The sequence below is a fragment of the Stegodyphus dumicola genome, chromosome 6, assembly GCF_044657685.1.
Source record: "Stegodyphus dumicola isolate Sdum_Otavi_A_Nest chromosome 6, ASM4465768v1".
Taxonomy (NCBI): domain Eukaryota; kingdom Metazoa; phylum Arthropoda; class Arachnida; order Araneae; family Eresidae; genus Stegodyphus; species Stegodyphus dumicola.
The window spans coordinates 62,571,807-62,596,643 of NC_140773.1; the positions used below are offsets into that span (position 1 = coordinate 62,571,807).

At 29.2% G+C, this 24,837-nt stretch overlaps 2 protein-coding genes across 8 annotated transcripts in view; one reads left to right on the forward strand and one right to left on the reverse strand.

The window, feature by feature from the left end:
* LOC118182539 (RING finger protein 141-like) overlaps positions 1 to 9,762 on the forward strand; it is a 48,282-nt gene extending 38,520 nt beyond the window's left edge. For 5 of the 7 annotated variants that reach the window (XM_085818393.1, XM_085818394.1, XM_085818396.1 and 2 more), the window contains one exon: positions 951 to 9,762. In XM_085818393.1, the coding sequence (XP_085674519.1) occupies positions 951 to 1,113 (163 nt within the window). In that variant the 3' untranslated portion in view covers positions 1,114 to 9,762. The remainder of the gene's footprint in view (positions 1 to 950) is intronic. The other 2 variants (XR_015041651.1, XR_015041652.1) reach the window with 2 other exon arrangements.
* Positions 9,763 to 10,061: 299 nt separating this feature from the next.
* LOC118182536 (5'-AMP-activated protein kinase subunit beta-1-like) lies at positions 10,062 to 24,159 on the reverse strand. The gene has a single exon (XM_085818392.1). It carries the CDS (start codon positions 23,863 to 23,865, stop codon positions 23,068 to 23,070), a length of 798 nt encoding a protein of 265 aa, XP_085674518.1. The 5' UTR covers positions 23,866 to 24,159; the 3' UTR covers positions 10,062 to 23,067.
* Between the last annotated feature and the right edge of the window lie 678 nt (positions 24,160 to 24,837).

Genomic DNA, 24,837 nt, shown 5'->3' on the forward strand with positions numbered 1-24,837 from the left:
CATCTCCAATCCATTTAGAAAATATTCTACAACTCGAAACTGTCAAACGTAGCGCTACCAAAACTTCTTTGAACGAAAGGGAAAGAGGAAAAACCAAACAGCTAACTGATAAAATTACCCTTGACCTTCAGAAAATCATTCCAATAATTTCTTAGTTAATAAATAAACCTCCCCTCCAACAACAAAAAAAGAGAGAGAGAGAGTGAAAAATGAAAGAAAAACAGGAAATGAAACACAGATGGGGACCCATCTTTCTATTGTCAATGAACTAACTGGACAGTTGCAGAGAAACAGATACAGTTGTTGGTCTGGTCCTAGTCTCTCACTGAGCCCATTCTGGGCACACCTGATGTTCGCCATTCAATTTTAGGAAAGATTTCAAGGTAAAAATTTAAAACTATTAGAGAATAAAGAGATTAGCATGCAGCCAAGAAAATAACATAGAAATTTGTTTTCAAACAGTTCCTTTTATATCCTAACAAAATCTGGCGGATTTCTTTGAAAAATGATGGTCTTTAAAAACTAAACATGGCTAAAATATATGGACTGGTTTATGTTGCACTGCTATCTAGTATAAATAAAGAAGGTTCAGAGTAATCTATAAATCCGTTTTTATTCAATTTTCCTGTATGTACAGAAGGAAATTTTTAGGTGTGCTCAGACCGTGCACATCGTGCCACAAAGGGTTAAGAATTAAATTATTGTTTGAAAAATTTAAATTCTATGAATTTCTTGAAAATAAATTCTATGATTTTCTTGAATGTTTATCTTGAAAACATTAAAGAAATAAGTGAAATTAGTACAGATGAATAATATGAAATTATGTTAAAATTTACCTGTGCACATTTATTTCTGTTCATCTAATATTGACTTGTGCATATTTATTAGTATTAATCTAAAATGTTGTGTGTATTATTTTTTGAGAGCAATTGTCTTTGATTTATTTCAAGGAATGTATCAAATAAAACATGTCCAGTATGCAGAGAAACTCTTGAAAATACTGATGATTCTTGGGTCATACCTGAAATACCTGAATCATCAGAAGTTGCTGAAGAACTTCAAAAGACTATGACAGCTCTAACAACAAGTACAGACAAGGAATGGAAGATCTAATTCATATAATTAATCATGAAAGATATTTTTTTAAGCTCGAGTCTTTGAATTTACCTTTTGTCAGTATATAGTGTTTTATATTTTGTGTATATCCATTTCTATATGAAAGGAATTTCATTCAATACCTCTGTCAGAAATACTTCATATGATGAGAATCATAGCATTTTTCATGCCCATACAAAGTATTTTTCAAAGATTCCTTTTTGTGCAACATTGAACTAAAAAAATAATGAAATATTTAGGTAAGGAACAAAATTATTATTTTTTTAAAGAATTGAATGTTTAAGAGAAATTTAATTCTGCATATGTTATTTGACCTTGTTAAATTATTAACATCTGAAATTTAAGCAACATATTTAACGAAATATGAGCTTAAAATCTTTTAATTGGTGCTTAACCCTCTGACTGCTCAATTTGTAGATCTAAATAGCTTCCAAAATTGCGTAATTTTTTTTTTTTTGGCATATTTCAGATCTATATATATAGAAGAATTGAATAATGCACTTTTTCTTTCTAGAAAATATTTTTTATATAGATTTTTATCATGAGAAACTAAGTTGCCAGAAAAACCAATTTCAGATGTTATCACAAAAAATTCTTTTTTTAAATAAATTTCAGTCGAATTTACAGTTAATTTCTGTTTATTGCATAATATAAAAAATTAAAATGTATAAAATTCAAGAAAATATAAAGCGCTGAGGGAAAAATACCTTAAAAAACAGTTTAGTATGATAAGAGTTCAAACTTCACAGTCTTTGCACCAGATTCAATAAATCTAATTAAATCTAATTATTAAACTAATCAATAATTTAATTAAATAATGAAGATAATCGCTGAATGTTTTCTAGCAGCCATTTCTGTAAGAAAAAACGGCAAAAAGTTAAGTTTAAGTGCTAATACCACGTGCCTTCAAATGCCGCAATTTAGTGGACAACTACCGATATCTGTTGTCCAAAACGTAAACTAAACACCTAATACTGTATATAATTAATTTATTTCAATGGTTAAACGGGGAAAAAACGGGATGCGTTCCTCAATAAAGGAAGAAAAACATATGCCCGTGGAAATCGCGGGATGAGCAAATTTTGCTACATTTGAGTTGCCCGTGGAAATCGCGGGATGATCAGCCAGAGGGTTAACATACATAATATTGCATATAACATTTTCACGTGCAGGTTACTTATCTACCACAAGACAAAAAATAATTTTAAAAAGAAAAGCATAAACTTTAGTTAATTAATCTATATTTTTAACTTTTAGTTAGCTATTTTTTTTTATTTTTTTTTATTTTTTATTATTGATGAAATTTAATGTTCTTGAAATGTTTAATTTGTAAACATAGAAAATATTGCTTTCCTGAGGCAAAATTTTATTTTAAATTTGTAAATCACATACTTAGAAACGATCCTTTTACTTAGACTTGATTGGGTTTTTTTTGGGGGGGAAAAGCTTTCTTTTTATAAAACTATGTAAGAGATTTTTTAAAAATTTTGTTTTATGTTAACTATGTTAATTTTATTATAAAGCAACAAATAACTTCTTTTCCCCAATCATTTAATATATAAGAATTTTTTTATTTTTTATTTATTTGTAAATATATTCCATTAGTAATAAGGTTTTTATTTGTTCTTTTGCATAGAATTAAATGTTCGGGTTTCTGCCTAAACATTCATTAAACATTGCTCAGTTTCAATTTTACTGCAGTTCCATGTCTACATGTTTGCACTTACATACATCAGTAAATTAGTGAATGATGCTATTTCCTTCTGCTCTTTTTTTTTTTTTTTTTTTTTTATTAAATGCATTTTGTTTGTATATATGTGTGTAGAAATTGACTGAGGAACAAATGTTGATCTTTACACATGTTAATGCAACCACCTTAGTAAAAGTCATCAAAATCTCAGAATGCTCCAATCTCTGATAACTATGCACATAACAATTTTTCAGTTTTAAGAAGCAGCTTTACTATTTTCTTGTTATTCCTTTCGATGTGTTCCAGATTCAAAAGCTATTTATAACCCCTCCTTTTCTGTCTATAAACACAATTTTCAACTGTGTACCTGTGGATTTTGCATGCCATGGAAGAAATTCCAGTAATATGTTTAAAATGAACAATTGCTTTGAATAAATAAGCATTCTCACAAAATTTTGCCCTAAACAAAAGAAGCAAATTCCCTTTGTAAGTTAAGTTTATTGAGTGATTGTTTAGGATAAATAACTGACTGAAACACTATATATATATATATATATATATATATATATATATATATATATATATATATATATATATATATATAATTTTTTTCTTTTAATAATTCATGGTTTTAATTGAATTTCAGTTCCTTAGAGATGGTATATAAAAAGTTTTCTAATCATAAATTATTGTTATATATATATATATAATAAGTAGTTTCTTGCAATTATAAATCATCCATCTTTTTTTTCAGTAAAAAATTCCCAAGCTGTGCCAAGGTGTTGTGCTAATGCATAAATATATAAATGTGAATATAATGATAATTATTCTTTTCTTTAGAACAGTATATTGATCATTGTTATTTGTTGGCAATCCAAAGATCTATTAGCAAGTGCTTAACTTAAATATAAACTTGCATATAGAAATTTATCAGATGTAAAATTTAAGAGAAATTTTTTGAATGTGCGAATTTTTTTTATGTTATTTGCGAACAAATATTTATCCTTTTATAAAATCAGTAAATTAGTGAGTGATAAAATTTTAAATTAACCCTCCGAGCATTACGGGTTTAGCCCTGAAATTTCAATGTTTCTCAAAACAACATGAATAAGTGGTATTTTCTTGATTTTAATTAAAAAATGACTCTCTCATTTTGTACCTTGATTCCTTTTCTTCCAATATGCATCCAAATCGAAATCAGATACATTAAAAACTAGCAGAAATTTTCATGTATAATGAATATATAAGGTAGCCTTCTATGTGGAATTTTCTGGCCGTAACACTAAGAGGGTTAATAAATAATGTATAATATTTTAAAAATATATATTTAAATCTATTTCACACATTTTCTGATATAAAATTTTGACCAATGCTAATGCAAATTAGCCAAGGAAGACCAATCCTATTACCAGTTAGCTAAGCAGTTTACATACTGATTTTTACTTCTATGTTACTGCTAAATGCTTTTTAAAACATATTCTAGTTTCCTGGTGATAAATAAGATAATAAAATATAAATTGTTTCTTATCTAGGTTGTGTGAAAAATTCTGTGCTGAATTCCTGAATACAAATTTAATGTAAAAAAATACTTTCATCTTAAAATACAAGATTATTATTTTTTAGGAAGTGAGAAAGAAAATATCATTAATCTTTTATATTCATAGCATATTTGAAATGTTCCAAATGCTTTTAGATTAAATTATGCTAGATTATTTATAATTCTGTAGGATGCAAGAGCCAATTTTGTTTACAAGTGATGTCTTAGTAAAAGTTTCAGTAAGGGAAATTAGCTTGTATTCATGTTACACATTGAGAAAACTTTACAAAACCTCACAATGAACCTGTTCAGTCATCAAGTCAAAGTGCCAGTGTCCAGTGATTTTTTTTCACTGAACTACAGGCAGGTTTTAAAATTTTTTAAATATATCAGAAACAGATGTACGTTTGATTGATAAATAACAGGCATTTGATTATGGGAAAGTATATGAATTCTGTCTTGTCTGAGATGAGGTACTTTATATGAAGCAAGATGGACTGGCCTAATTCAGCAATTGTATCAGGTATTGAAAGACTTTAGATCTGGAAATCGGATGACAGAGAAATATAGTCAAATAATGAATATGAACTGTTTGGAAGTAGATGGACACGTGGATATATGAATCCATCTTATTCAAACCATGTCTTTCATATAGGTTTATGCTATCCAGGTTCAAAAGGAGAAAATCAGTCATTACTTCAATACATCATTTTGATTAACTATGGCATGATTGTGAAAATCCCAAAAGAGATATGGCTATATGATAATGAATGATGCAATCTCATCTAAAGAGAAATTGTTTCATATTTATTTGTAAATATTTGTTACTCAAGGTTATGAAAAAGTTGTGCTGCTAACCTATTCTAATGGGAATCAGATCCCCAGCCAAAGCTATGAGCATAAATTAGGCTTCTAAATATATAGCCCCTGTTGGATTTAACTGATATAAGATGGTTAAAAGATAGACCTAAATCTTGACCTTAAGCACAGTAAAATCCTGCTTAACATGGGGGTTACGTTCCATCAAAGGAGAGCATTATATGAAGAGGTCATCTATCTCATCATGTAAATAATGGAGTAAGAGAAGAACAGGTATAAAATTTTAAAAAAAATTGTTAATGTATTTTGTTCTTTTTAATGTATTTTGTTCTTGTATATTAAATATGTTTTTATAACAACAAAAAATAAAAACTTATTTCTTACAAATATTGAAACATAACAAATGAATATATAGAAATAAATAAATTTTGAAGTAACCATTTATATTTTAGATCATTCAGATTGTTCTGCATTTCCAGTTTTCTGTTTTTTTATCAAGAAGGTATCTAATGTCATTTCCATTTTTCTTTTGCACTTTCTAAGAAGTTGTTGATGACGACATCCATGATACACCATCTTGCTTTGGTGAACTTAAATGGTAGAATGTAAGGCTCTTGTGAGAGAATGCTTATGGGTAAAAGAAGTGAATATCATTGAAATATTATAACATGGGAAGAGCTTAGGCAGCAGGGACTGAAAGAATATTTTCTACTTTTGGAACTGTGCCACAACAAATTAAGAAATCATTCGGGTTAAAAAGGCAGCAAACCTTTTTTATTTATTTAAAACACTGAATGTTGATATGAAAAACCATTTTGAAAAAGTTATGTAAATATCAGATACAAGTGTCATTCCCATGGTTATATTTACTCTAATTGTCTATTTGTATTTATATAAAAGATATATTTTTAGTGTATTTACTAGTATATACATATGTTATATAGCTAAATGATTAAAGCTACAGTACAGTTACTAATGCCAAAAAACTGCCAAGATATTTTTATGCTACTAATTAATGAACTATATAAAGTTGATATTATCTGTAATTAATTTTTAATTTACATGTACAAATGTGCATTATCCTTCTTGATATCATCTACTTAATGGCTTAACTTACTTAACTACTTAGTGGCATCTACTTAGTGTACAATAAGTTAACATGAGAAAAAAAAAAAAAATCTTTTTTTTTTTTTTTTTTTTTGACTACATATGAAAGATGTCTTCATCTTCGACTTTCTTAGGAAAACTGGCTCATTTTCGTTTCGCAATGACATTACCATTCACTAACATTTTTATTTGGTATACTTGTATTTGCTTGGAATATGACTTTAGTTCAAAGAGTCATGACTGCATGCACTATTCTTCTTCCCCTCTTTAGAAAAATGCTACTACTGTTCATGAACATCAGTACACCTGTTGCTACTATTCAGTAAACAACCTATGCTACAACTCAAGAGGTTTCCCCCCCCCCCCATAAATATTTTGTTAATTCATTAACAATGAGTTTTAAGAAAGCTGATGAGAAGAGTCAAACAATGAAGAAAATTATTAAGATCTCCATGGATTTGAAAAGTAGGAAGATGACGTGTATTTGCAACTTGGTTGTTGCACACTGTGTATGCCAAGTATGGTGGTATTGCAATTGTGAAAAACAAGGATTATATTAAATTGGCTAATGTTATGAAGGGGGTGAAATAGATTACTAAACAAAGATCAGAGACATTAAAGCATGTTGAAAAATTGCTTTAATGTCTCTGTTTAGTAATCTATTTCACCCCCTTCATAACATTAGCCAATTTAATTAAAGCATGTTGAAAAATTGCTTTTAATCTGAGTAGCAGAAAAATATTTATGTACACTATCATAACAGTGATTTATTTATGTACAAAATATACTCTTTCAGCCACTGAATTTGTATTTTAGTATTAAACAGTGTTGTTATAATAATAATAGGATTTTTTTATGAGAATGGGTTAATTATTTTTATTAGAAAAGTTCGTTTGGTATACATCCAAGGATCTGGAATAAATTAATTGACATATACTAAAGTACCACTGTACACATGAAGAAAACTAGCATTTAAAAGTTCGCAACTTTTCATTTCCCCCAAAAAAAATAATTTTTACTCCATGTTTCTTGAAAAATTTATTGACAAAATGTGTAATTTAATTCAATTTAATTTTATTGCAAGTTGATAATCAATTATCAGTTTCTTGCTTTAGAAAGTAAAGAACTAAAAGTAAAATAATGACTTAAAAATAAAAATTTAATTTTCAGTAAGTTATACACAGTCTTTCCACCTTAAACTGGTTTCTTCAAAAGCAAGTGTGGATAATGCAAAGCAGTATTATATAAAAATTATTCATTCCCATGATTATATTTAGACCAAGTCAAATAAATAAATAAATAAAATTCCTAAAAAAGGAGATTATAATTGAAGATTATGATAACGTAGCAGTTTCTTGCTTTAGAAAATAAAGAAATAAAAGTACAAAAATGACTTCAAAAATTAAAATTGATTTTTCAGTAAGTTATCTAATGTTCATTCTTTCCACCTTAAATTGTTTTCTTCAAAAGCAATTCTGGATAATGCTAAGCAGTATTATATAACATTTACTCATTCCCTTGAATTATATTTAGACCAATTCAAATAAATAAATAAAATTTCTCAAAAGAAAGAAAAAAATTATTATAATTGAAGATGGTGATGAAGTAAAACATCCCTTCTAGAAATTGTGGAAATGTGATATTAGATAAATATGACACAAAAGAATAAATCAATAACATGGACTAGATAGAAAAACCATGATGTCTGTGTAATCAAACTTCTATTCAGAACAAAAATAACAGTTGTCTATATTGGGTATTTTCCCATGATTATTCACAATTTTTTGAACATGTGCAATATTAGCATAATTAATAAAAGATGCTTTTAATGCCATATATCAGTGGTTGGCCTATGGATACAGTCTGGAGTCTGCATCTTATAAAAGAAAATACAGTCAAAAGTCGTTAATCCGGACTTCGGCGATTCCGGATTATAGATCATCAGTTTAAATCTCGTAAGATGGCATGCAGAAATTCTAAAATTAAAAATATGAAACCATAATTTATGAAATAAAGAACAATTATGATCTAAAGGGTATCAAAATTTACAAAAAAATTAATATTTATTTGTTTACTTTATTAAACATTTCTTTAATTTTAAGTTGTTTAAGTTGCTTCGTTTTATGTGATAATACTTTCTCTTTAATTCTATAAACAGACATAATTTCTTGTTCAGTTACAAAGTTTCGCTGTTCAAGTCCTGTAATTGCTGTGCCGAGAATACCGACTAACTTGTCAATTGAAATTTTTTCGTTTTCACTAACCTCTCTGTCACCTTCTTCATGTCTTTATCCATTTTTTGCAGCAATTCCACTTTTTGTTTGACGGACATCGAAACATACTTTCGTTTTGTAGATCCTTTGGGAGCTCCAGCATCGGAAATTCTGTTTGACATAATCGAAAGTTCAAGTTTACTTTTATAAAATTGCTCTTACAGTCTGCAAAAAATAATAAGCCTGATCCAATTCAAAGATTAAGGAACAACGCAATCATCAACATTAACTGAAATAGATAATTAGATAATTTTAGCTTATACCGTCCGTTATACATTAAAGGTGCAGGCGAAAACGTATTCTGCGCTTGCGCACACGCATATGCGCAGTCGTAAAGGTCTTACGCGCATGCGTAAAACGCCCGTGCGCATGTGTCAACGCGGCGCATGCGCAGAAAGTTTTTAGCTTTGAGGTCCAGATTATGGGTGTCCGAATTAACGACTTTTGACTGTAATACACAGATTAGTCTGTAAATTCAAGGTCACTTTTATAAGCATCTACATTAAAAATAAGTTCTCTGCAAATGTTTGCATGTTTCATAACATTGCATGGAAAAACTCCATGAAACAATTTGTATGTGTAACTACAAGTATTTCCCTCTAGTGGGGGAAATATGCTCTTTAGTGGCAACACCTAGAATTAATTTGTTTTTTGCTAAATGTAGTTCCCTTTATTATGTCATCTATAAAGTTTCACATTTTTCAGATGATTGGTTATAGCTATAGGCAGGGAAACTTTAATTGTGAACACTGTGTATCAATTTGGAAATAACAATAAATTTCTGATTGAATCTTCTATAAAAAATTTATATGAATTAATTTATGTGACATAACTTGAAATATATCATGTCTATGAATATTTACATTAAAAAATTGTGAATCAAGATACTTAAAACTGCACTTTTATTTTAACACTACATTAATATTACAAAATGACTAAACAGGCAGAAGGGGCCAAAAAAGCGTGCAACAACATGCAAATATACAGAGAAGCGAAGATGGAAGCTACCTAATGAAATTAGTAATGACACTTACTTCTATATGTTCTGCACATTTTGCTTAAAAAAAAAATTGAAAATTTCCATGTAAGTAAAAATCTTTTCACCTCTGTACACAAATATGTAAAATAGAAATAACAATTATAAAATTTTTATATCACACTCAAAACAACATTTTGGTAAAACAGTTCCAAAAGAAAAAAAAAAAAAAAAAAAAAAAGAATCTTGAAGTGGGGGTTAGGAGAAAAAAATTACAAATTCCAACATACATCTGATGAATAAAAATAAGGCATTTTAATTGCTGTTTACTTTGTAGAGACCTTAGGATTTTTGGAAGTCAGAGAGATGAAAAATGAGCAATCACCTTTGCCGGGAATCGAACCACGATTCTGGAATACTGGCCCAGCGTGCAGAACTGCTACATTAAGAAGGTGAGAGAAATACCTTATAACTTGTTAAAACATTAAATATTTGGTAAAGATGGGTAGAAATGATTTAAAGATTTAAGTACATGACTTCTAATTATCTAAATTCATTCTTGAACATATTTTATTTTCAGTACTTTTTTCAAGTAATTTTACAATTTGTATCCATTAAAAATAAAAGTACATTTAAAAATTTACACAAATTAAAATATAAACTAATCAGTACTGTTACCATTAATAATACAAATAACTTTATATTCTTACTGCATAGAATACTACACATTGAACAACACTGAAATGAGTACAAAATAGCAGCATAATTATATTTTGTGTAAGTACACAATAAAAAGTGACCATCTTATCATACAATAAAAACCCAAATCAGTGATGAAAACGTGCACATAAATTCTAAAACACAACATGGTATAAAAATAAATACAGATAGCATAAAATATCTTAAAAGATTTTTAAAAACGGAGAAAACTGGTATTAAATTTGATGGAATAAAGATACATATATCACATTTTGAAAAAGTTATGACTATTCATTAACAGCCTATTGGTGCTAGAAGAATATCTTTTGGTATTCTTAAAATAATACTCAGCTTTTTCATGTAAAATCAAAATTATTTTTAACATTTTTTAAAAACACATTTGACACTACAAGGAATGATAAGCAAGGTATATAAAACATATTTGACTCTACAAGGAATGATAATGACAGACAAAAAAAAAAAAAAGGTTATAGAGTGCAATAATAATTAAAAAATTATATGAATATGATATACATTAAGATGTAGCAATATTAATGCAAAGTCATATCCAGTATGTTCATTGGTAGGCATTCTAAAATTATTGTTCAACAGTTCTTTAATAAAAGAAATTATTGATTACAAATAAATATTAGCACAGTTTCACAATTTTTCTCTCAACCAAACAGACAAGTGGATAGAAGCTCTGACACTTGCATTCTCAGTTTAATTCTCAGCAATAAAATATTGTGACTGCATACATGTGTTGGTGTATTTTGTCCTTGTGTAACCCATTAAAGGAATTCCTCTCTCCATGCTGATAGCTTTATAGTGCTCTAGTATAGTAAACTAACCATCTTGATTTCACAGAAGGGATGTGCTTTAAACAATTTCATATTATTTAGAAAAAAAAAAGAGATAAAATATATACATAATGTAAATAGTTTAATAAAAGCTATCTGAAAGTTTTAAACGCATATGCATAGATTAAAATTAAGAAATTTATTTAGAACACATTACTATTTAAAAAATAACTTGTAAACAAATTTAATTATACTTTTTATATTTTAAATTTTATACATAAATGTGTAAAATATAATATATTAAACTTGATATTAATTGCCATGTACTTCTGACCTTTCTATGAAATATATTAACTATTTTATTATGTTATTATTTTAATTATATTAACTGTTTTGTTATTTGTCAATTATACTGCTATACTGAAACAAACTTATTTTTTAACTGACCTTTTTAGAAGAATGTTTAAATACTTCTAGAAATGTAACTTTTACTTACTAAAGCTATACTTGGGAACAAACCAGAAAAAAGCAAATTTAATTTAAAAGAATTGTGAATGATAACTATCACATTCTTTTAATAAAATTCAAATTGTTACCAATATTTGACTGAATTTAATACTTTGTCATTAACTTACATTTCTGCCATAACTATAAACATACTTTTAAAATATTACAGATGTAATTTTTTGAATTGTATTTTTATAGACTGGATATACTAGATTATACATATTGGACTAGTTCCATATACTATGCATAAAATCATGCAAACACTAAACAGTGTGGTCTTGCACTAAAACAGTGTAACTTGCACTAAAACAGTGTATACTTGCACTAAAACAGTGTGGTCCAACCTTTACTTACCCAAGAGCCAATCAAACATTAGTATAGAAGAGTAAGGGCCAGAGACATTAAAGAAAGAAAATGAATTACATATAAATCACTAATATATCACTTTATTTTACAGTCTAGAAATCAATGTGATTATTGGCACTGCTTTTTTTGTACGAGTTTCTGTAAGTCCACTATAATTTCAGTAGGGCAAAGTGTCAGGCTCGACTCCAGCGATACACTTTCAATGCAATTTCTCGTTTTTGATTTAATTCGTTTGACAGTAGAAAAAGCACTTAATCATACATATGTACTGCCAACCAGCAATAATATTTGCAAAGAGAATTTATGCAGTTTGAGAACATGTTCTTTAGAAATCAGTTTCCAGAAATGTTTAGTCACATCACACGTGTTAGTCTGGTAGAATGGATCTGCCTGAAAATTACAAATTTCTATTTGAAGGTCGCAAGGCACCTCACTAACTTCAATCTCCATAGGGTTGTTTAACAATGAAAGTTTTGTTTTTAGGAAATCAGAACCCTGGAACTCTTTCTTGATATCAGTAATTATTTCATGAAACACTAAAATTTGTGTCATTTTCTTCTTTCAGCTACTAACAAAATGAGAACTGTGCAATATTATTTGCCTTCAGTGCAATTTGCATTACATTAAGTTTTTTTTCAAAAGCCTTCAATATGTTCACAAAGCTGGGATATATTTTGTTTTCTGCCTTGTAGTTTTAAGTTTAAAGCATTTAGATGGGTTGTTAAATCTATCAGAAAAGCAAGATTATTTAAAAACTGGATTTCTTCCAATTTTTCTTGATACTCATGCCTAATGTTTTCTTTTTTGAGGAAAGCAAGAATTTTATTCCTCAACCCAAAAAACTATTGAAGACAATTTCCAGCACACTTGACAGTACAATAAAATGTTACCATACTCAGCATCTAAATCGTCCACAAATGCAATAAATGCTCTGTTTCTGGGCTTTGCCTCTATTAAATTTACAATATTTACAACAGTTTTTATTGTCTGAGACTGATAATTTTTATTATTTAATATAATTATTTATATTTATTATTTAAAGCAGTAAGAAGTTTTTTTTTTTTTTTTTCCAAATGTTTAACTAACTATTTTTTTTCAGTAAAGAAGGGTAAATGCCAACAAATGAATGGGAGGGCTGCATGCGGCCTACAGGTTGAACCATGCTGCACTAAAAATTTTATCAACTACATATTATTAATAGTTTTTCTTCATTATACATTATCCTGGATAAGCTTTCTAGACTTAAATGTATATACAAATAGTTACAATCTTCTAGTTTCTTACAGTTTTGTTTACAACGTTAACTATAAAAAAAATTCTAATTTTGTTCAATCACAAAAAATTTGACATTTCTCTGAATTACAATTATTCTCTATACAATTTGCAGCATTATACATTTTGATTAAAATGTTAGGTTTAAGAAATTTTATATGATTAAAATAAGTTACCATAGTTTATCAAAAAGTTATATTGGCAATTTTTAACTTAATGGCTATTGAAGAAGACATTTAGAGCACTACAAAGTATTTCATTCCTTAAACAATAATACTTTACTAAAAAATAAATTTTATATCTATATCAAACACTGAAAAATAATGAAACTGCATAATTTTATTTATGCCCTTTTGTGACTATATTAAATTTAAAAATTCTAAGCAGTTTCAACCAGAACCATCATAATCATCACTGAGTTTATTTTACTTTTTCGAGAGGGAAAGAGGGGTTCACTAAAAAATGTTACATTTTGTATGAAAATATAAAACCATTTTATGTCTGCCTCGAAAATATCAAAGGTAACAAAATGAAGAGCAATTGGAAAATTTTAATGAAACCATTTTTTATTATATGAAATAATAAATAATACATTTATGCACATACTTTGCATCCACAATCCCAGTTTGAGAAGGAATGAAAAATAATATGCATGGTCAGAAATTTTCTTAGTCTTATCATTTAGTTGGCCAAAGTGAGTACCAAATTCTGGAAATTTTTCTTTTGTGTTTATAAAATGAAAGTCTTAAACTAAGAAAATTCTCTCCTGATTTCTTGAATGTAAGAGAAAAAATATTCAATGGTACTTCCAGTTTCAACTGACAAGTTTTGATTTTCTTATACAATGGAACACCATTTATAAGTCTTTCAAGGGACAATTTAAATCCTTACTTCCTTACTAATATTATAAATGTGAATGTGAGTTTGTTTATTACGCTTTCACGCCTTAATATGTAACCGATCATAATGAAATTTTCTAGAAATATTTTTGATATATTAGAAAAGGTTATAGGCTATAAAATGTCTTTGTACGACTTTAATTAGTCGAAACATTAATTAAAAACTACTTTTTCCCTACATTTTTCATTTATTTTGTTGGGTTTTTCCCTATTAAAGGGATTTGGCTACGCGCCAATTTATATTTTCACAAATATCTATGGAATGGCGGTTAGTTGAATTTCGAGACACATATCAGCTGATTCCAAAAATTGATCGGAATCCATCAATACCATTCTCATCTTCGTACGACTTTAATCAACTGAGATATTAATTAAAAACTCTGAAAATGCTAATTTGAATGTGACTTAATAGCGACATTAAGGATTTTTTCTTGAGTCTTCCCATGTGGATCCAATAAATTGGTGATAAAAATTATAACTTTTGATCTAATTATCCAAATTTTTCTAAATGTAGAAACTTGTGTCGCTCCCTAAATGATAGGAGCAATTGGTGGTGTAACTGTTTTTGTCACTTAATTATTTCCATCTTAAACACAGATGAAATAATACTTTGCTTGCTATAGTTAACTCTTTGTTGACAGGTTGGGATTCGAAAGCGACGGGGGGGGGGCTGGTATTCGGTCGACCATTGGGTTGGTGAAAAGGTTAAAGTTCACGGATTTACACGTGGAAAATCATTTTAAAATTAATAACTTCTAATTAACTTACCGACTTGAAACTATTATCAACATTTCAACTTTTGATATATATTTAATGTTTTGTTTCGTATTTTTTTAAAGATCTATTCATTCGTGTTATATATTTGTTATTGTGGCTTGAAAAATTTCATCTACATTTTACTGTGTGCGATGAAAAATTTTGTTCTATCATTTTAAGGCGCTCGAAAGTTTTTTATCTTGAAATTTTACGCAGAGTTGAAACTTATTTAAGAACATACACGCGAGCAAAGCCGCGGGTAAAGCTAGTAATATATAAATGAGAAAGACATATAAACAAAATTTTAATTTATGATGATTTAGATATAATATTAGCTGCACAATTTTGGTACTGCTATTACACAATTTTATTAACATACTGTTAATTAGTTTAAAACATTAACTATATTCAAACAAATTTTAAATTAATATTTTAAACAAATGATTTAAAAAATTTCGTAATTCATATTTCTAAAGTGATATTAAATAAAAATTTAACATTTTAAAAATCATACAAATGAAAATTTCTGTAGTTATGTAAAACTGGAAAAAAAAAAAAAAAGTCCTTTATCTGAATTATCTTTTTTCCATGAATATTTTAAAGCAAACTTTTTTAAAGAAAAAGACTTTTTCTTTAAAAAAATGTTAAAAGCAAATTTTTAACATTTTTTAAAGAAAAAGTCTAACTGTTGTTTGATTTTGAATCTTAAGCAAGTGCTATGAATCGAATTTAGTTCTCGAAATGTTTTCTTACATGTATTAGTAGACACAGAGAATGTTCTAGGGCACCAATGCGGTAGATAGCATCTCGTATGTTCATCTGGTAAAAATGTTTTCAATCAGTTCTTCAACTGTGCATAAGCCTGATATCAGTCCATTGGCATAACAGTTTATGTACTCCCCAAGTGTAATAATATCCGATCCCATTGCAGTCTTCTTCATCCATAATCACAGGTTCATCATAAACTTTCACTTAACTCAGAGTTCAAAAATCTTACTTTAAATGAAGGAATTTTTAATTGCTTGTGGTAAGCCTAAAGAATATTAAAATTTTTTGTGTATTTCCTATAGTTTATGGAAGGGCATTTAAAACAAACTTTGCTTTTTCTATTTTCTTAAGCATCCCCCCCCCCCACGGATTCTGTAAAAATGTTCATAGCCATCCGTGCTTTTTTAGATTCTTTATATTCTAATGGCAGAGTTTTAACATGTTTCAAGAAAACTAGGTTTTTGTGACTTTATAACTGAAAGACATTTTTTTCCCAAACCTTCAACATGTGCATAAAATAAAAAAGTGAGACATTCTTTACTCTGCTAGGGACAGTAGTCACCTTTGAAAGCTGCAGCTCTTACAGGCTTAATTTTGAAGAAAAGAGAAGTTTCATCAACATTAAAAATGTCTTTTAATTCATATCCATCTATTTGGATATGAATTCTTGAACCACTCTTCAACTGACTCAGGAAAAATGCTTTTTGATTCTCCATTTATATTATATGACATGAGATTCCATGCTGCAGTTTATCCTTTTTAAGACCAAAATGCCCGAGACGGCCTTTCATTCAAATGACCACAAAAATAAATGAAATAGCCTAGATTGGGATGTTGTTTTCTTCCCTTCCCCTAAGGTATGCATTAGCAGGTGCAGTTTTCCCAAATGCATTGCATCAGTTTGTTGTAGACAGTTTGTCCTAAAAGGATTTATTTGTGATTTCTTATCTTTATATATTAGGAAGTAGAAAGGATGTCATTTGAAATCTTCATACCTCTGTGCATAAATGGATGGAGAGGGGAGGAAACTGCTGTGAATCTCTAAAGGCATTTCAGGTGCTCAGTATTTTAAGCGTAAGGTTAGCAAAGGCTTTGTTTTTCTATAAGTTAAATTTATGCAGCCATTTCTGTTAAAAAGCAAGCTTCTTTCACATCCAATCAAAATGATATTTCTTCTGACTTCTTGATTAACATGGAGCCATTCACTGGAATACTGAATGCAAGACATTGAATAAAAATTTTAGAAAAATGGTTTTGACCGTAGGAATCTTTTCTTCTTAACTACATAATTTCTTTGACGTGCATAAATTTCTGCTCTTTCTTTAACTTTTCTTCTATCATAAACAAACATTTGTAGAGTTTTCAAGGTAATCCTGTTTCTTTGCTAACTTTTGTCAAACCAGTATTCTCATCAAATTCTTTTAAAATTTTATCTTTTGAGAGTGCCTTTCACTTTCGTGACATTTTTGTATCGGTTAATTCTGCACCACCTAGTTTACTAAACACAGTATCCTGTTCAAAAAAGAAAAGAAAAACCTGCTTTTTCTTTCAAGTATCCCTGAAATGAACTGGATTTCAACTCCTATACCAGACTGTAATGTCTGATGCCTTTAATTTCTTCTCCTATTCCCATTTTTGGGAAAAAACCTGAACGGTGAGATTGAGAAATGTACAACCAATGCAGTAAGCAAAAGCGACTTATAAGTTATGACTTGAAATTATGCAACATGAACTATTTTAATATTAGAAATATTTTAGTGTTAAAATATATACGACTGAAGCAAGACCAAGATGAAATAATGTATAATGAGAAAGGGTGCTCTACTGTATTTGAAATTTTACATTTCTTCATTTTAAATGATTTTATTAATTTTTAATGAAATTTAATTCTTTTTTTACATTTCTTCATTACTCTTTACAAACAATACTTCATCCAAACTCTTACTTTCCTTTCTTATAATGGGAGTTAACTGCATATGATAAATTTACATATCATGAAACAAATATCAAACAAAAAGTAAATACTTGTGACCTATTTTAATATTAGAAGTATTTTAGTATTAAAATAAATAGGACTGAATTGGAATCAAGATGAAATGATGTATAAATGTCAATGACATATGAATGAAAATTGGTGCTCCACTGTAACTGAAATTTTATTTTTCTTCACTTCAAATGGAAAGCCACTCACTCTATTACAAAACTTCATCTAAACTTTTACTTTCCTTTCCTATAATGGGAGTTAATTGTGTATGATAAATTTCTGTATCATGCAATAAATACACCTCAAATAAAAAATAAATGCTTGTGATCTTAAAGCAATATTTCATAAACTAGGTTTATTTTAGAAGAATAAATCTACTGAAGTCGCACAAGCCTGACTGTGTCAGACATCAAGATTAATGTTCGATTCCATCCCACTGGCATGGTGATAGGGAAGCTAGCTGCCATACCTTGGTTGTCCTTGCAACACGAGAACACTTAAAATAATGCTGAGCTGAAAGTCCATTTTAGAGGTCGGTGGTAGGATAGAAAAGATCGGGAATCCTGGGATGTTCTCTATGAAAATTATGATGAAGTGTAATTTGGTAATTACATTAAATTTTCTTGCGAGTGAAAATTAATTTCCTGTTATCATCAGTGTATTTCAATTATTATATTAAAATTTTTAATTTAAAAGTATAATTTTATAACTGTCATTTAAAAAGATCGACACTTATATAATTTTTAAAAATTTGCATAGAATTGATCCTTACATAATGTGGCTGCATTTACATGTATTTTTTCAAAATAAATACAATGGAAATTGTTCTTTCAAAATCTGCATATCTGAATTTTCTTGCAAATGAACTACAAGGCCTAGAAACACCAAAAAGATTATGAGTAATACATAAATATTTGTAAAATATATAAAAAAGTTTAATTCTTTTCGGACAGGCATCACTAGATAATGAGTTTAGGGGACAGGTGATGCACATGTGCATTTTAAGCTGAACCAGTTTAGAGCCCATTAGATGGCATCCTGTGTCCATTACTTTTAAACTGAACATAGTTTTAGGATCCTGACCTTCAGTTTGATCACATTCTGCCTGGCTTTGAAGTTAGCTATTGCGACAGAGAAGGGTAAACATAATGCAAACAAATAGAGTTCCGCTCTTTAACTCACCACAATATAAAATTTGTTTCTGATATCACTTCAAATCCTTTTTTTTTGCTACTGTGTGGGATCTTTTGGAATTAATATGTGGGATTCTGTTATGCTTTGCATTGCTTTTGAGTGTATTTTGCGTACGTCCTTTTTTATTTCGGAAAGGCAGTTTATTATGCCGAGAAAGATATACTGACATTGTATATAAGCCAATTAATGGCATAGATGACAGTGATGATTCATTTTCTAAAGAGCTAGAGAGTGATTCTGATAACGACATTTTGTCAGAGACGGAGCTCATGGAGTGCCTGCCTTCAACTTACCGTGAAAGATTTTGTTACTTTTTCTTAAAAACTGTTTTAATTCTTTTATTAATTTTAAAGTTTATTAATGTCCTTTGCCAATTAAAATTTTGGAATAATTTGAATAGCACTTCTGAAAATTATTTCTCAAAGTAAGTAATTTTTTTTATATATTTTCATGTAAAGGAAAAAGATTACTAAATGCTAATTTTAATGTATATGATAGCTTAAGTAATAATCTAAAATGGAACCAAAAATTATGATATTAGGACTTACACTTTTTTTTATGTAATTATTTTCGAAATTAGTGACGCAAAATCCCATCCTGTGGGAAGATTCCTTTCCCAGCTTTTCTGGGAGAACGTATGAAACAAAGGGATGCCGTCTTGAAAGGGGTTAAAAGTAATACACAAATATTTGTAAAATATATGTAATTATGGTACTTTCTCATTATCTGCACTCAGACTTCAATATTTAGTAAAACTACATGTTTCTGGTGGTATAGGCACAATAATAACCAAACAATGCATGCTTGGAAACACAAAGATTTACCCACTATATGTTGAATCCTCACTTTGCTTTACAAGTTTTAATAACAGTTTTAATAAATATTTTTTAAGAAAAAATTTACTTTTTTTTCTCATAAGATATTTATTTTCTTATTATAAGGAGGAAACAATAGTACTACAAGCTATGAAGACAGCCAAACACTCTTCACCAATTCAAGTCACTAATCAGTGGAGTAGCGAGCATAACTGGCATTTTGCCCCCTGCCTCCCCCCAAAAAAAAACACAGTGCTATGACGAAAATCTTGTTTGGACACCTTTTGGCGCCCCTCTGTGAGCAGTGCTTGGAGCATCATACACCCCCTTGCCCCCCCTCGCTACGCCACTGTCACTAATGTGCCATCATCTTTTTCCTTAGAATAATCAGAAAGTATCGTAATTTTTAATCTATTTTACCATTTACATACAATATGTAACAAAAACTTCATTTTTGATATTTTGCATTAGTAATACATATAATATTGACAGTATTTTGAACATCATAAAACAATACCGATAGTAGTGATTCATTTTGAATAGTGCTGATAAGCATAATATATTGTATATTATAAATGTATTTTCTCAAATAACATTTTTTCTCTATTTTTGGAGGGCAACCCATTTGACTGAAAGAATACAATATCAAATGAATATCACACATAAAATATGTTGCAATTGACTGTTTATGTTATCATTAAAGCTTTTAGTCAGTGCAACTAGGTTTTTTTCATAGTAAAAACTGTATGCTGATTTTCATCAGGATAAGACTCCTATGCCCTGCACTGTTCCATGGTCAACTGCATAAGTAATTTAAAGCTAATTAATCCCATAGCTATGAAGCAAAGCAAATATATGCAGATAAATTCCAAAATTCGCATATATTTCTTTAATTAACTGGTAAATAGTTTTTCTAATTAGTTTTCACCAATAATTAATAATTTTTTATTTGTTTACAATTGAATTTTCATAATTTAAAATTTTAATAGCTTAATATGAATGAGATAATGATTTGTATTTATTAAATTCAAATTTCATTCCTTGCAGCAATAGTGCAAGACAATTATTTAATTTTATTTAATTTTATAAATTAGTTTCATATGAAATTTATTTTTAACTAGTTCGCAGCAATAATTAATCATTTTTTGTTTACAATTGAATTTTCATGATTTAAAATTTTAATTAGCTCAATATGAAAATGAAATAATGACTTGTTAAATTCAAATAACAGATAATATACATAAATCACAGATTTATAGATAGATATATTTACAAAATATCAACATTTTCTGATTTTTATAATCCCAAATGGGGAAAGTGCAGAGTCACCCACTGCTTGGCTCGTATTTTTAAAAATTGCACATACTCGATATCTATGTACACATCGACCTATTTTCACTTAAAAAAAATCCCAGAATTGCACAAAAATGGCATTGCGCACTCCCTTGACTTTATCCATGTACACATCAACCTATTTTCACTTAAAAAGATCAAAGAAAATCGACAAAAATCCAATTCTTCTTACTCTTGTAAAAAGCGCTAAACAAATAAGTGGGCGATTCTGCACTTCACCCTCCAAAACTAAGTAAAAAATTTTTTCAGCGAGTTTCTCAAGGAAAAACATGTTTTCCCATAACAGCAGTGGCTTAGCTAAGGTGGGACAAGGGGGACATATGTCCCTGTGCGCAGCATTCAGGGGGCGCCAAATTGATGTTACGAAATTTTAGAATAAAATGTTTTCCGTTTTTGGCACAGAAAAAGGGGCGCAAAATCTTTAGTTGTCCCCGGGTGCTGAAAACCCTAGCTACGCCTCTGCATAACAGCTAATGATCTATAAATCTAATGCTATGAAGCAATTTAATTTCATGTCTTAAAACTCAGTTTTGAAAACATGATTTTCAGAAAATTTACTTATTGAAGTTAAATTAAGTTATAACTGCCCATAGTATTAAACATAATATACAATAGACAACAAATATGATGCACCCATTTAGTACTATAAAACCAATATTTTTTGTTTATTGGAATGGGGAAAATCTTTCAGATTCTTTCTGCATCTAGCAAGCACAGGAATAAATTCATGATTTCAAATACATAATCTAAAGATTAAAATACAATTTTTATCCAAAACCTTTCTGACATAATTGCAGTTTCTTTAATGACCGTAACTTGCAACCCCTTTATATCACTGAAATTTTAGCAACCCCAGATATAAAATATAAAATAAAGATATAAAAATTCATATTTTCCAATAAATAATTTATTTACCTGGTAAATAATTATATATGTATAAAGAAGTAGTTCAGTATTTACTTGAAGCAAATAAAAATTAACGAAAGAAAATTCTAATGAGACAGATGCACTTGTTTTTTGCTGCATAACAAAATTATAAATGAGCACAATATTTGACACTGATGAACATAACACATCTTCAACATTTTTTAGCGTTAATGACATTTGGATTTAATTAGTCAAGGGTAAAAATGTCGTTTTGCATAAACACGTGCAAACATGTGCTAAATGACAGAACATTTAATGTTATTTCAGAAATAGTAAGAAATTCAGTTTTAGCTCCAATCCAGAATTTATTCAAAGATTTTTGTGAAACCTCTAGTTTTAAGTGCAAATCACTTGACATATAAATTCCTTTTGCACTTTATGTGGCAAATGATCAATTTCATAAATATCAATACATGCAATTTCTTTAAAAGTCTTATCTTCAGTTTCTTTAAATTCAAATATCTTAATTTAATGTTTTATAGTTTAAGAAAGCTTTAGTTCAGAAATGCTGAACTACCTTATTCATGAAAGCCTAAATGGAATACACAAGTGATACATAAAAAAAAAAAAAAAAATTAACATTTAAAAACTCTTTTACTAAATCTGAAATATGAAATATTTACAAATGCAAATGAAAGTTTTTACAATACCCAGCAGCTGAATGAATATGGCAACAGAATATTTACAATTCATTAAGGTGTCCATTCCCAATGAGAGAACCAGCTGTGTGGTTTTCCCTTATGTATAACACTAGCTAAGAAAAGAAAATCTTTTATGAAGGTATTTCTTCTCTTATACAGATCATCAGGTTACTCCCCTTATCCAGAATTCGGTAACCTTCATGTACTTTGCCAGAATCTATTAACAAACCAGTCATCTCTTACAGTAATACTTTTTGGGCCTTTAAGTTACAGATATGTTAGAGACATTCCATTTAAAACAAAAGAGCAATTCTTCCACATTTCTTAATATAAGGAAGCAATAAAACTATCATTTTAGTTAATGATCTTTAAAATAAAAATAATAAAAAATTCCTTTTCAGTGCTTTAGCTTACTGCTTGAAAGATAGGAAAAGTAATTATTATTTGTAACTAAAAATGCAATACACTTATTTTTATGCACAACAAATGCAACAAAACAAACCTAAAAATAATTTTTGTAAACTCTGCAGTTCAACAAAGAACAAATATAAGCAAATCATTATAAGAGTTATATTGGTTTATACAAGAGTGTAGTGACATACTTCTTTTTATAACGATGTGTGGCACTCAAAACTACCACACCATCTTTAATTGAAAGAGCATATAGGTGATTGAGCATAACGTGGTTTGGCTCTGGAAGCAGATTTGGTTCACAAGACAAAGGTACATCTTTATTTAATATCACCTGCAGCAAATGTGGTGGCAAGACTGGTGGTCCAACAGTTTTCTCATTTGGCTTATGTTGTGGTACTTCTTGAGAATATGATCCTGGAGGAGAACCAGAGTATGCAGAACCAATACTATCTGCCGCTAATGCTTCAAACACGAGAAAGTCTGATTTTTTTACAGAAATTATATTATTTTTAGAGCCAACATCATTATCAACTGTCGGCTCGCTTGGATTATGCAACCACTGGCCATCAACTTTAAACTTGTATTGATGATCCCCTTCAGGAATTTCAAGAATAAGAGCGAAATCTCCGTGACTCTGTACCATTGGGATGGGTTTCCAATCAGAAAACGAACCACTAATAAAAACCTCCTTTCCACCACCTCCCCATTTAAAAACAGTAGGAAGACATTTTTCGTAAGTATCAGATGTAGCAGATAACTTTAATTCATCAGATTTATCCCTGGATATATGTGAAAAGTCATCACAATCCTCTAATGAAGTTTGGCAATGAAACTTGTCTTTTCTACTCCCAGCACTAAACTCGAAAACTTTGCCTTCTTTGCATGAAGCAGGAGGGCCTTCGCTATCAGAAAAATATGCTCTGTCACGCTTATTAGAACTTGTATTACCCATTTCTTTGCTTACAAGATACTAAGAATAAAAATCATTCAAATTATTAAATACTATAACGTTAAACACGGTATAGCCGGCCACACTAACACTTATTTACAATTTTATCACAGTTAAAATTCTTTCATGTAACCGTTTTGCACTCTCGATTTTAAGAATTTGATTTAAAAAATGAGATTTAGTGGCTAGATAACTTCAAAATAATTTTCCAATTTACAATAAACTCACACACACACAGATCGTATTTTATTCTCGAGTGTCAAGATGTAGGAACATCTTTTTACTCGACTTCTGATAAGGATTGGGTGGGGGAGAAAGAGTAGGGTGAAAGGAGTGTGCAAGGCGGATTAAGGCTCAAACGAGCCTTAAGGCGGATGAAAGAGAGTGAGGTTCGCACTAGCGGCGGCGAAAAAAGGGGGGTGTCAAGTTCAATGTCGTTATAAGATGTAGCCGCGATATTATTTTCAAAATATTTATTTATTAATTATATTTATTTATTTTCAAAATATTTATTAATTTTTTCTCTTATAGATGACAAATAATATTAAGAATATGCACAATATAAATTATCAAGGTACAGTTTCCGTTTGATGACAGCTGTTGGGCAAAGCCAACTAGATATATAGTTGGCCTTGTGTTGGATCACATCGCGTATACTGGGGAGAGTGGTTGAGAACTGCGAAGGGTGTGGACGTGTTTTCTTAACCTTCTTATTCGGAAAGTTTGGAGTTTTGTATTTATTTACTTGATTATTTTATCAACGCTGTCTAGCATCATTGCTCTTCATTAGCTGTAGAAGAAGGTAATCCTTTGTTTTTCTTCCTTTCAAGAATTAAAATTAATCTTTTGTAGATATAACCTGGAATCCCATGGTCAAGGTAGGATATTTTCCTTTCCCTTCTTCATTCACATTAGTTTTCACTGCTCATCATTTGTGATTTTAATACTATGAATAATAATGAATGCTTACATTTC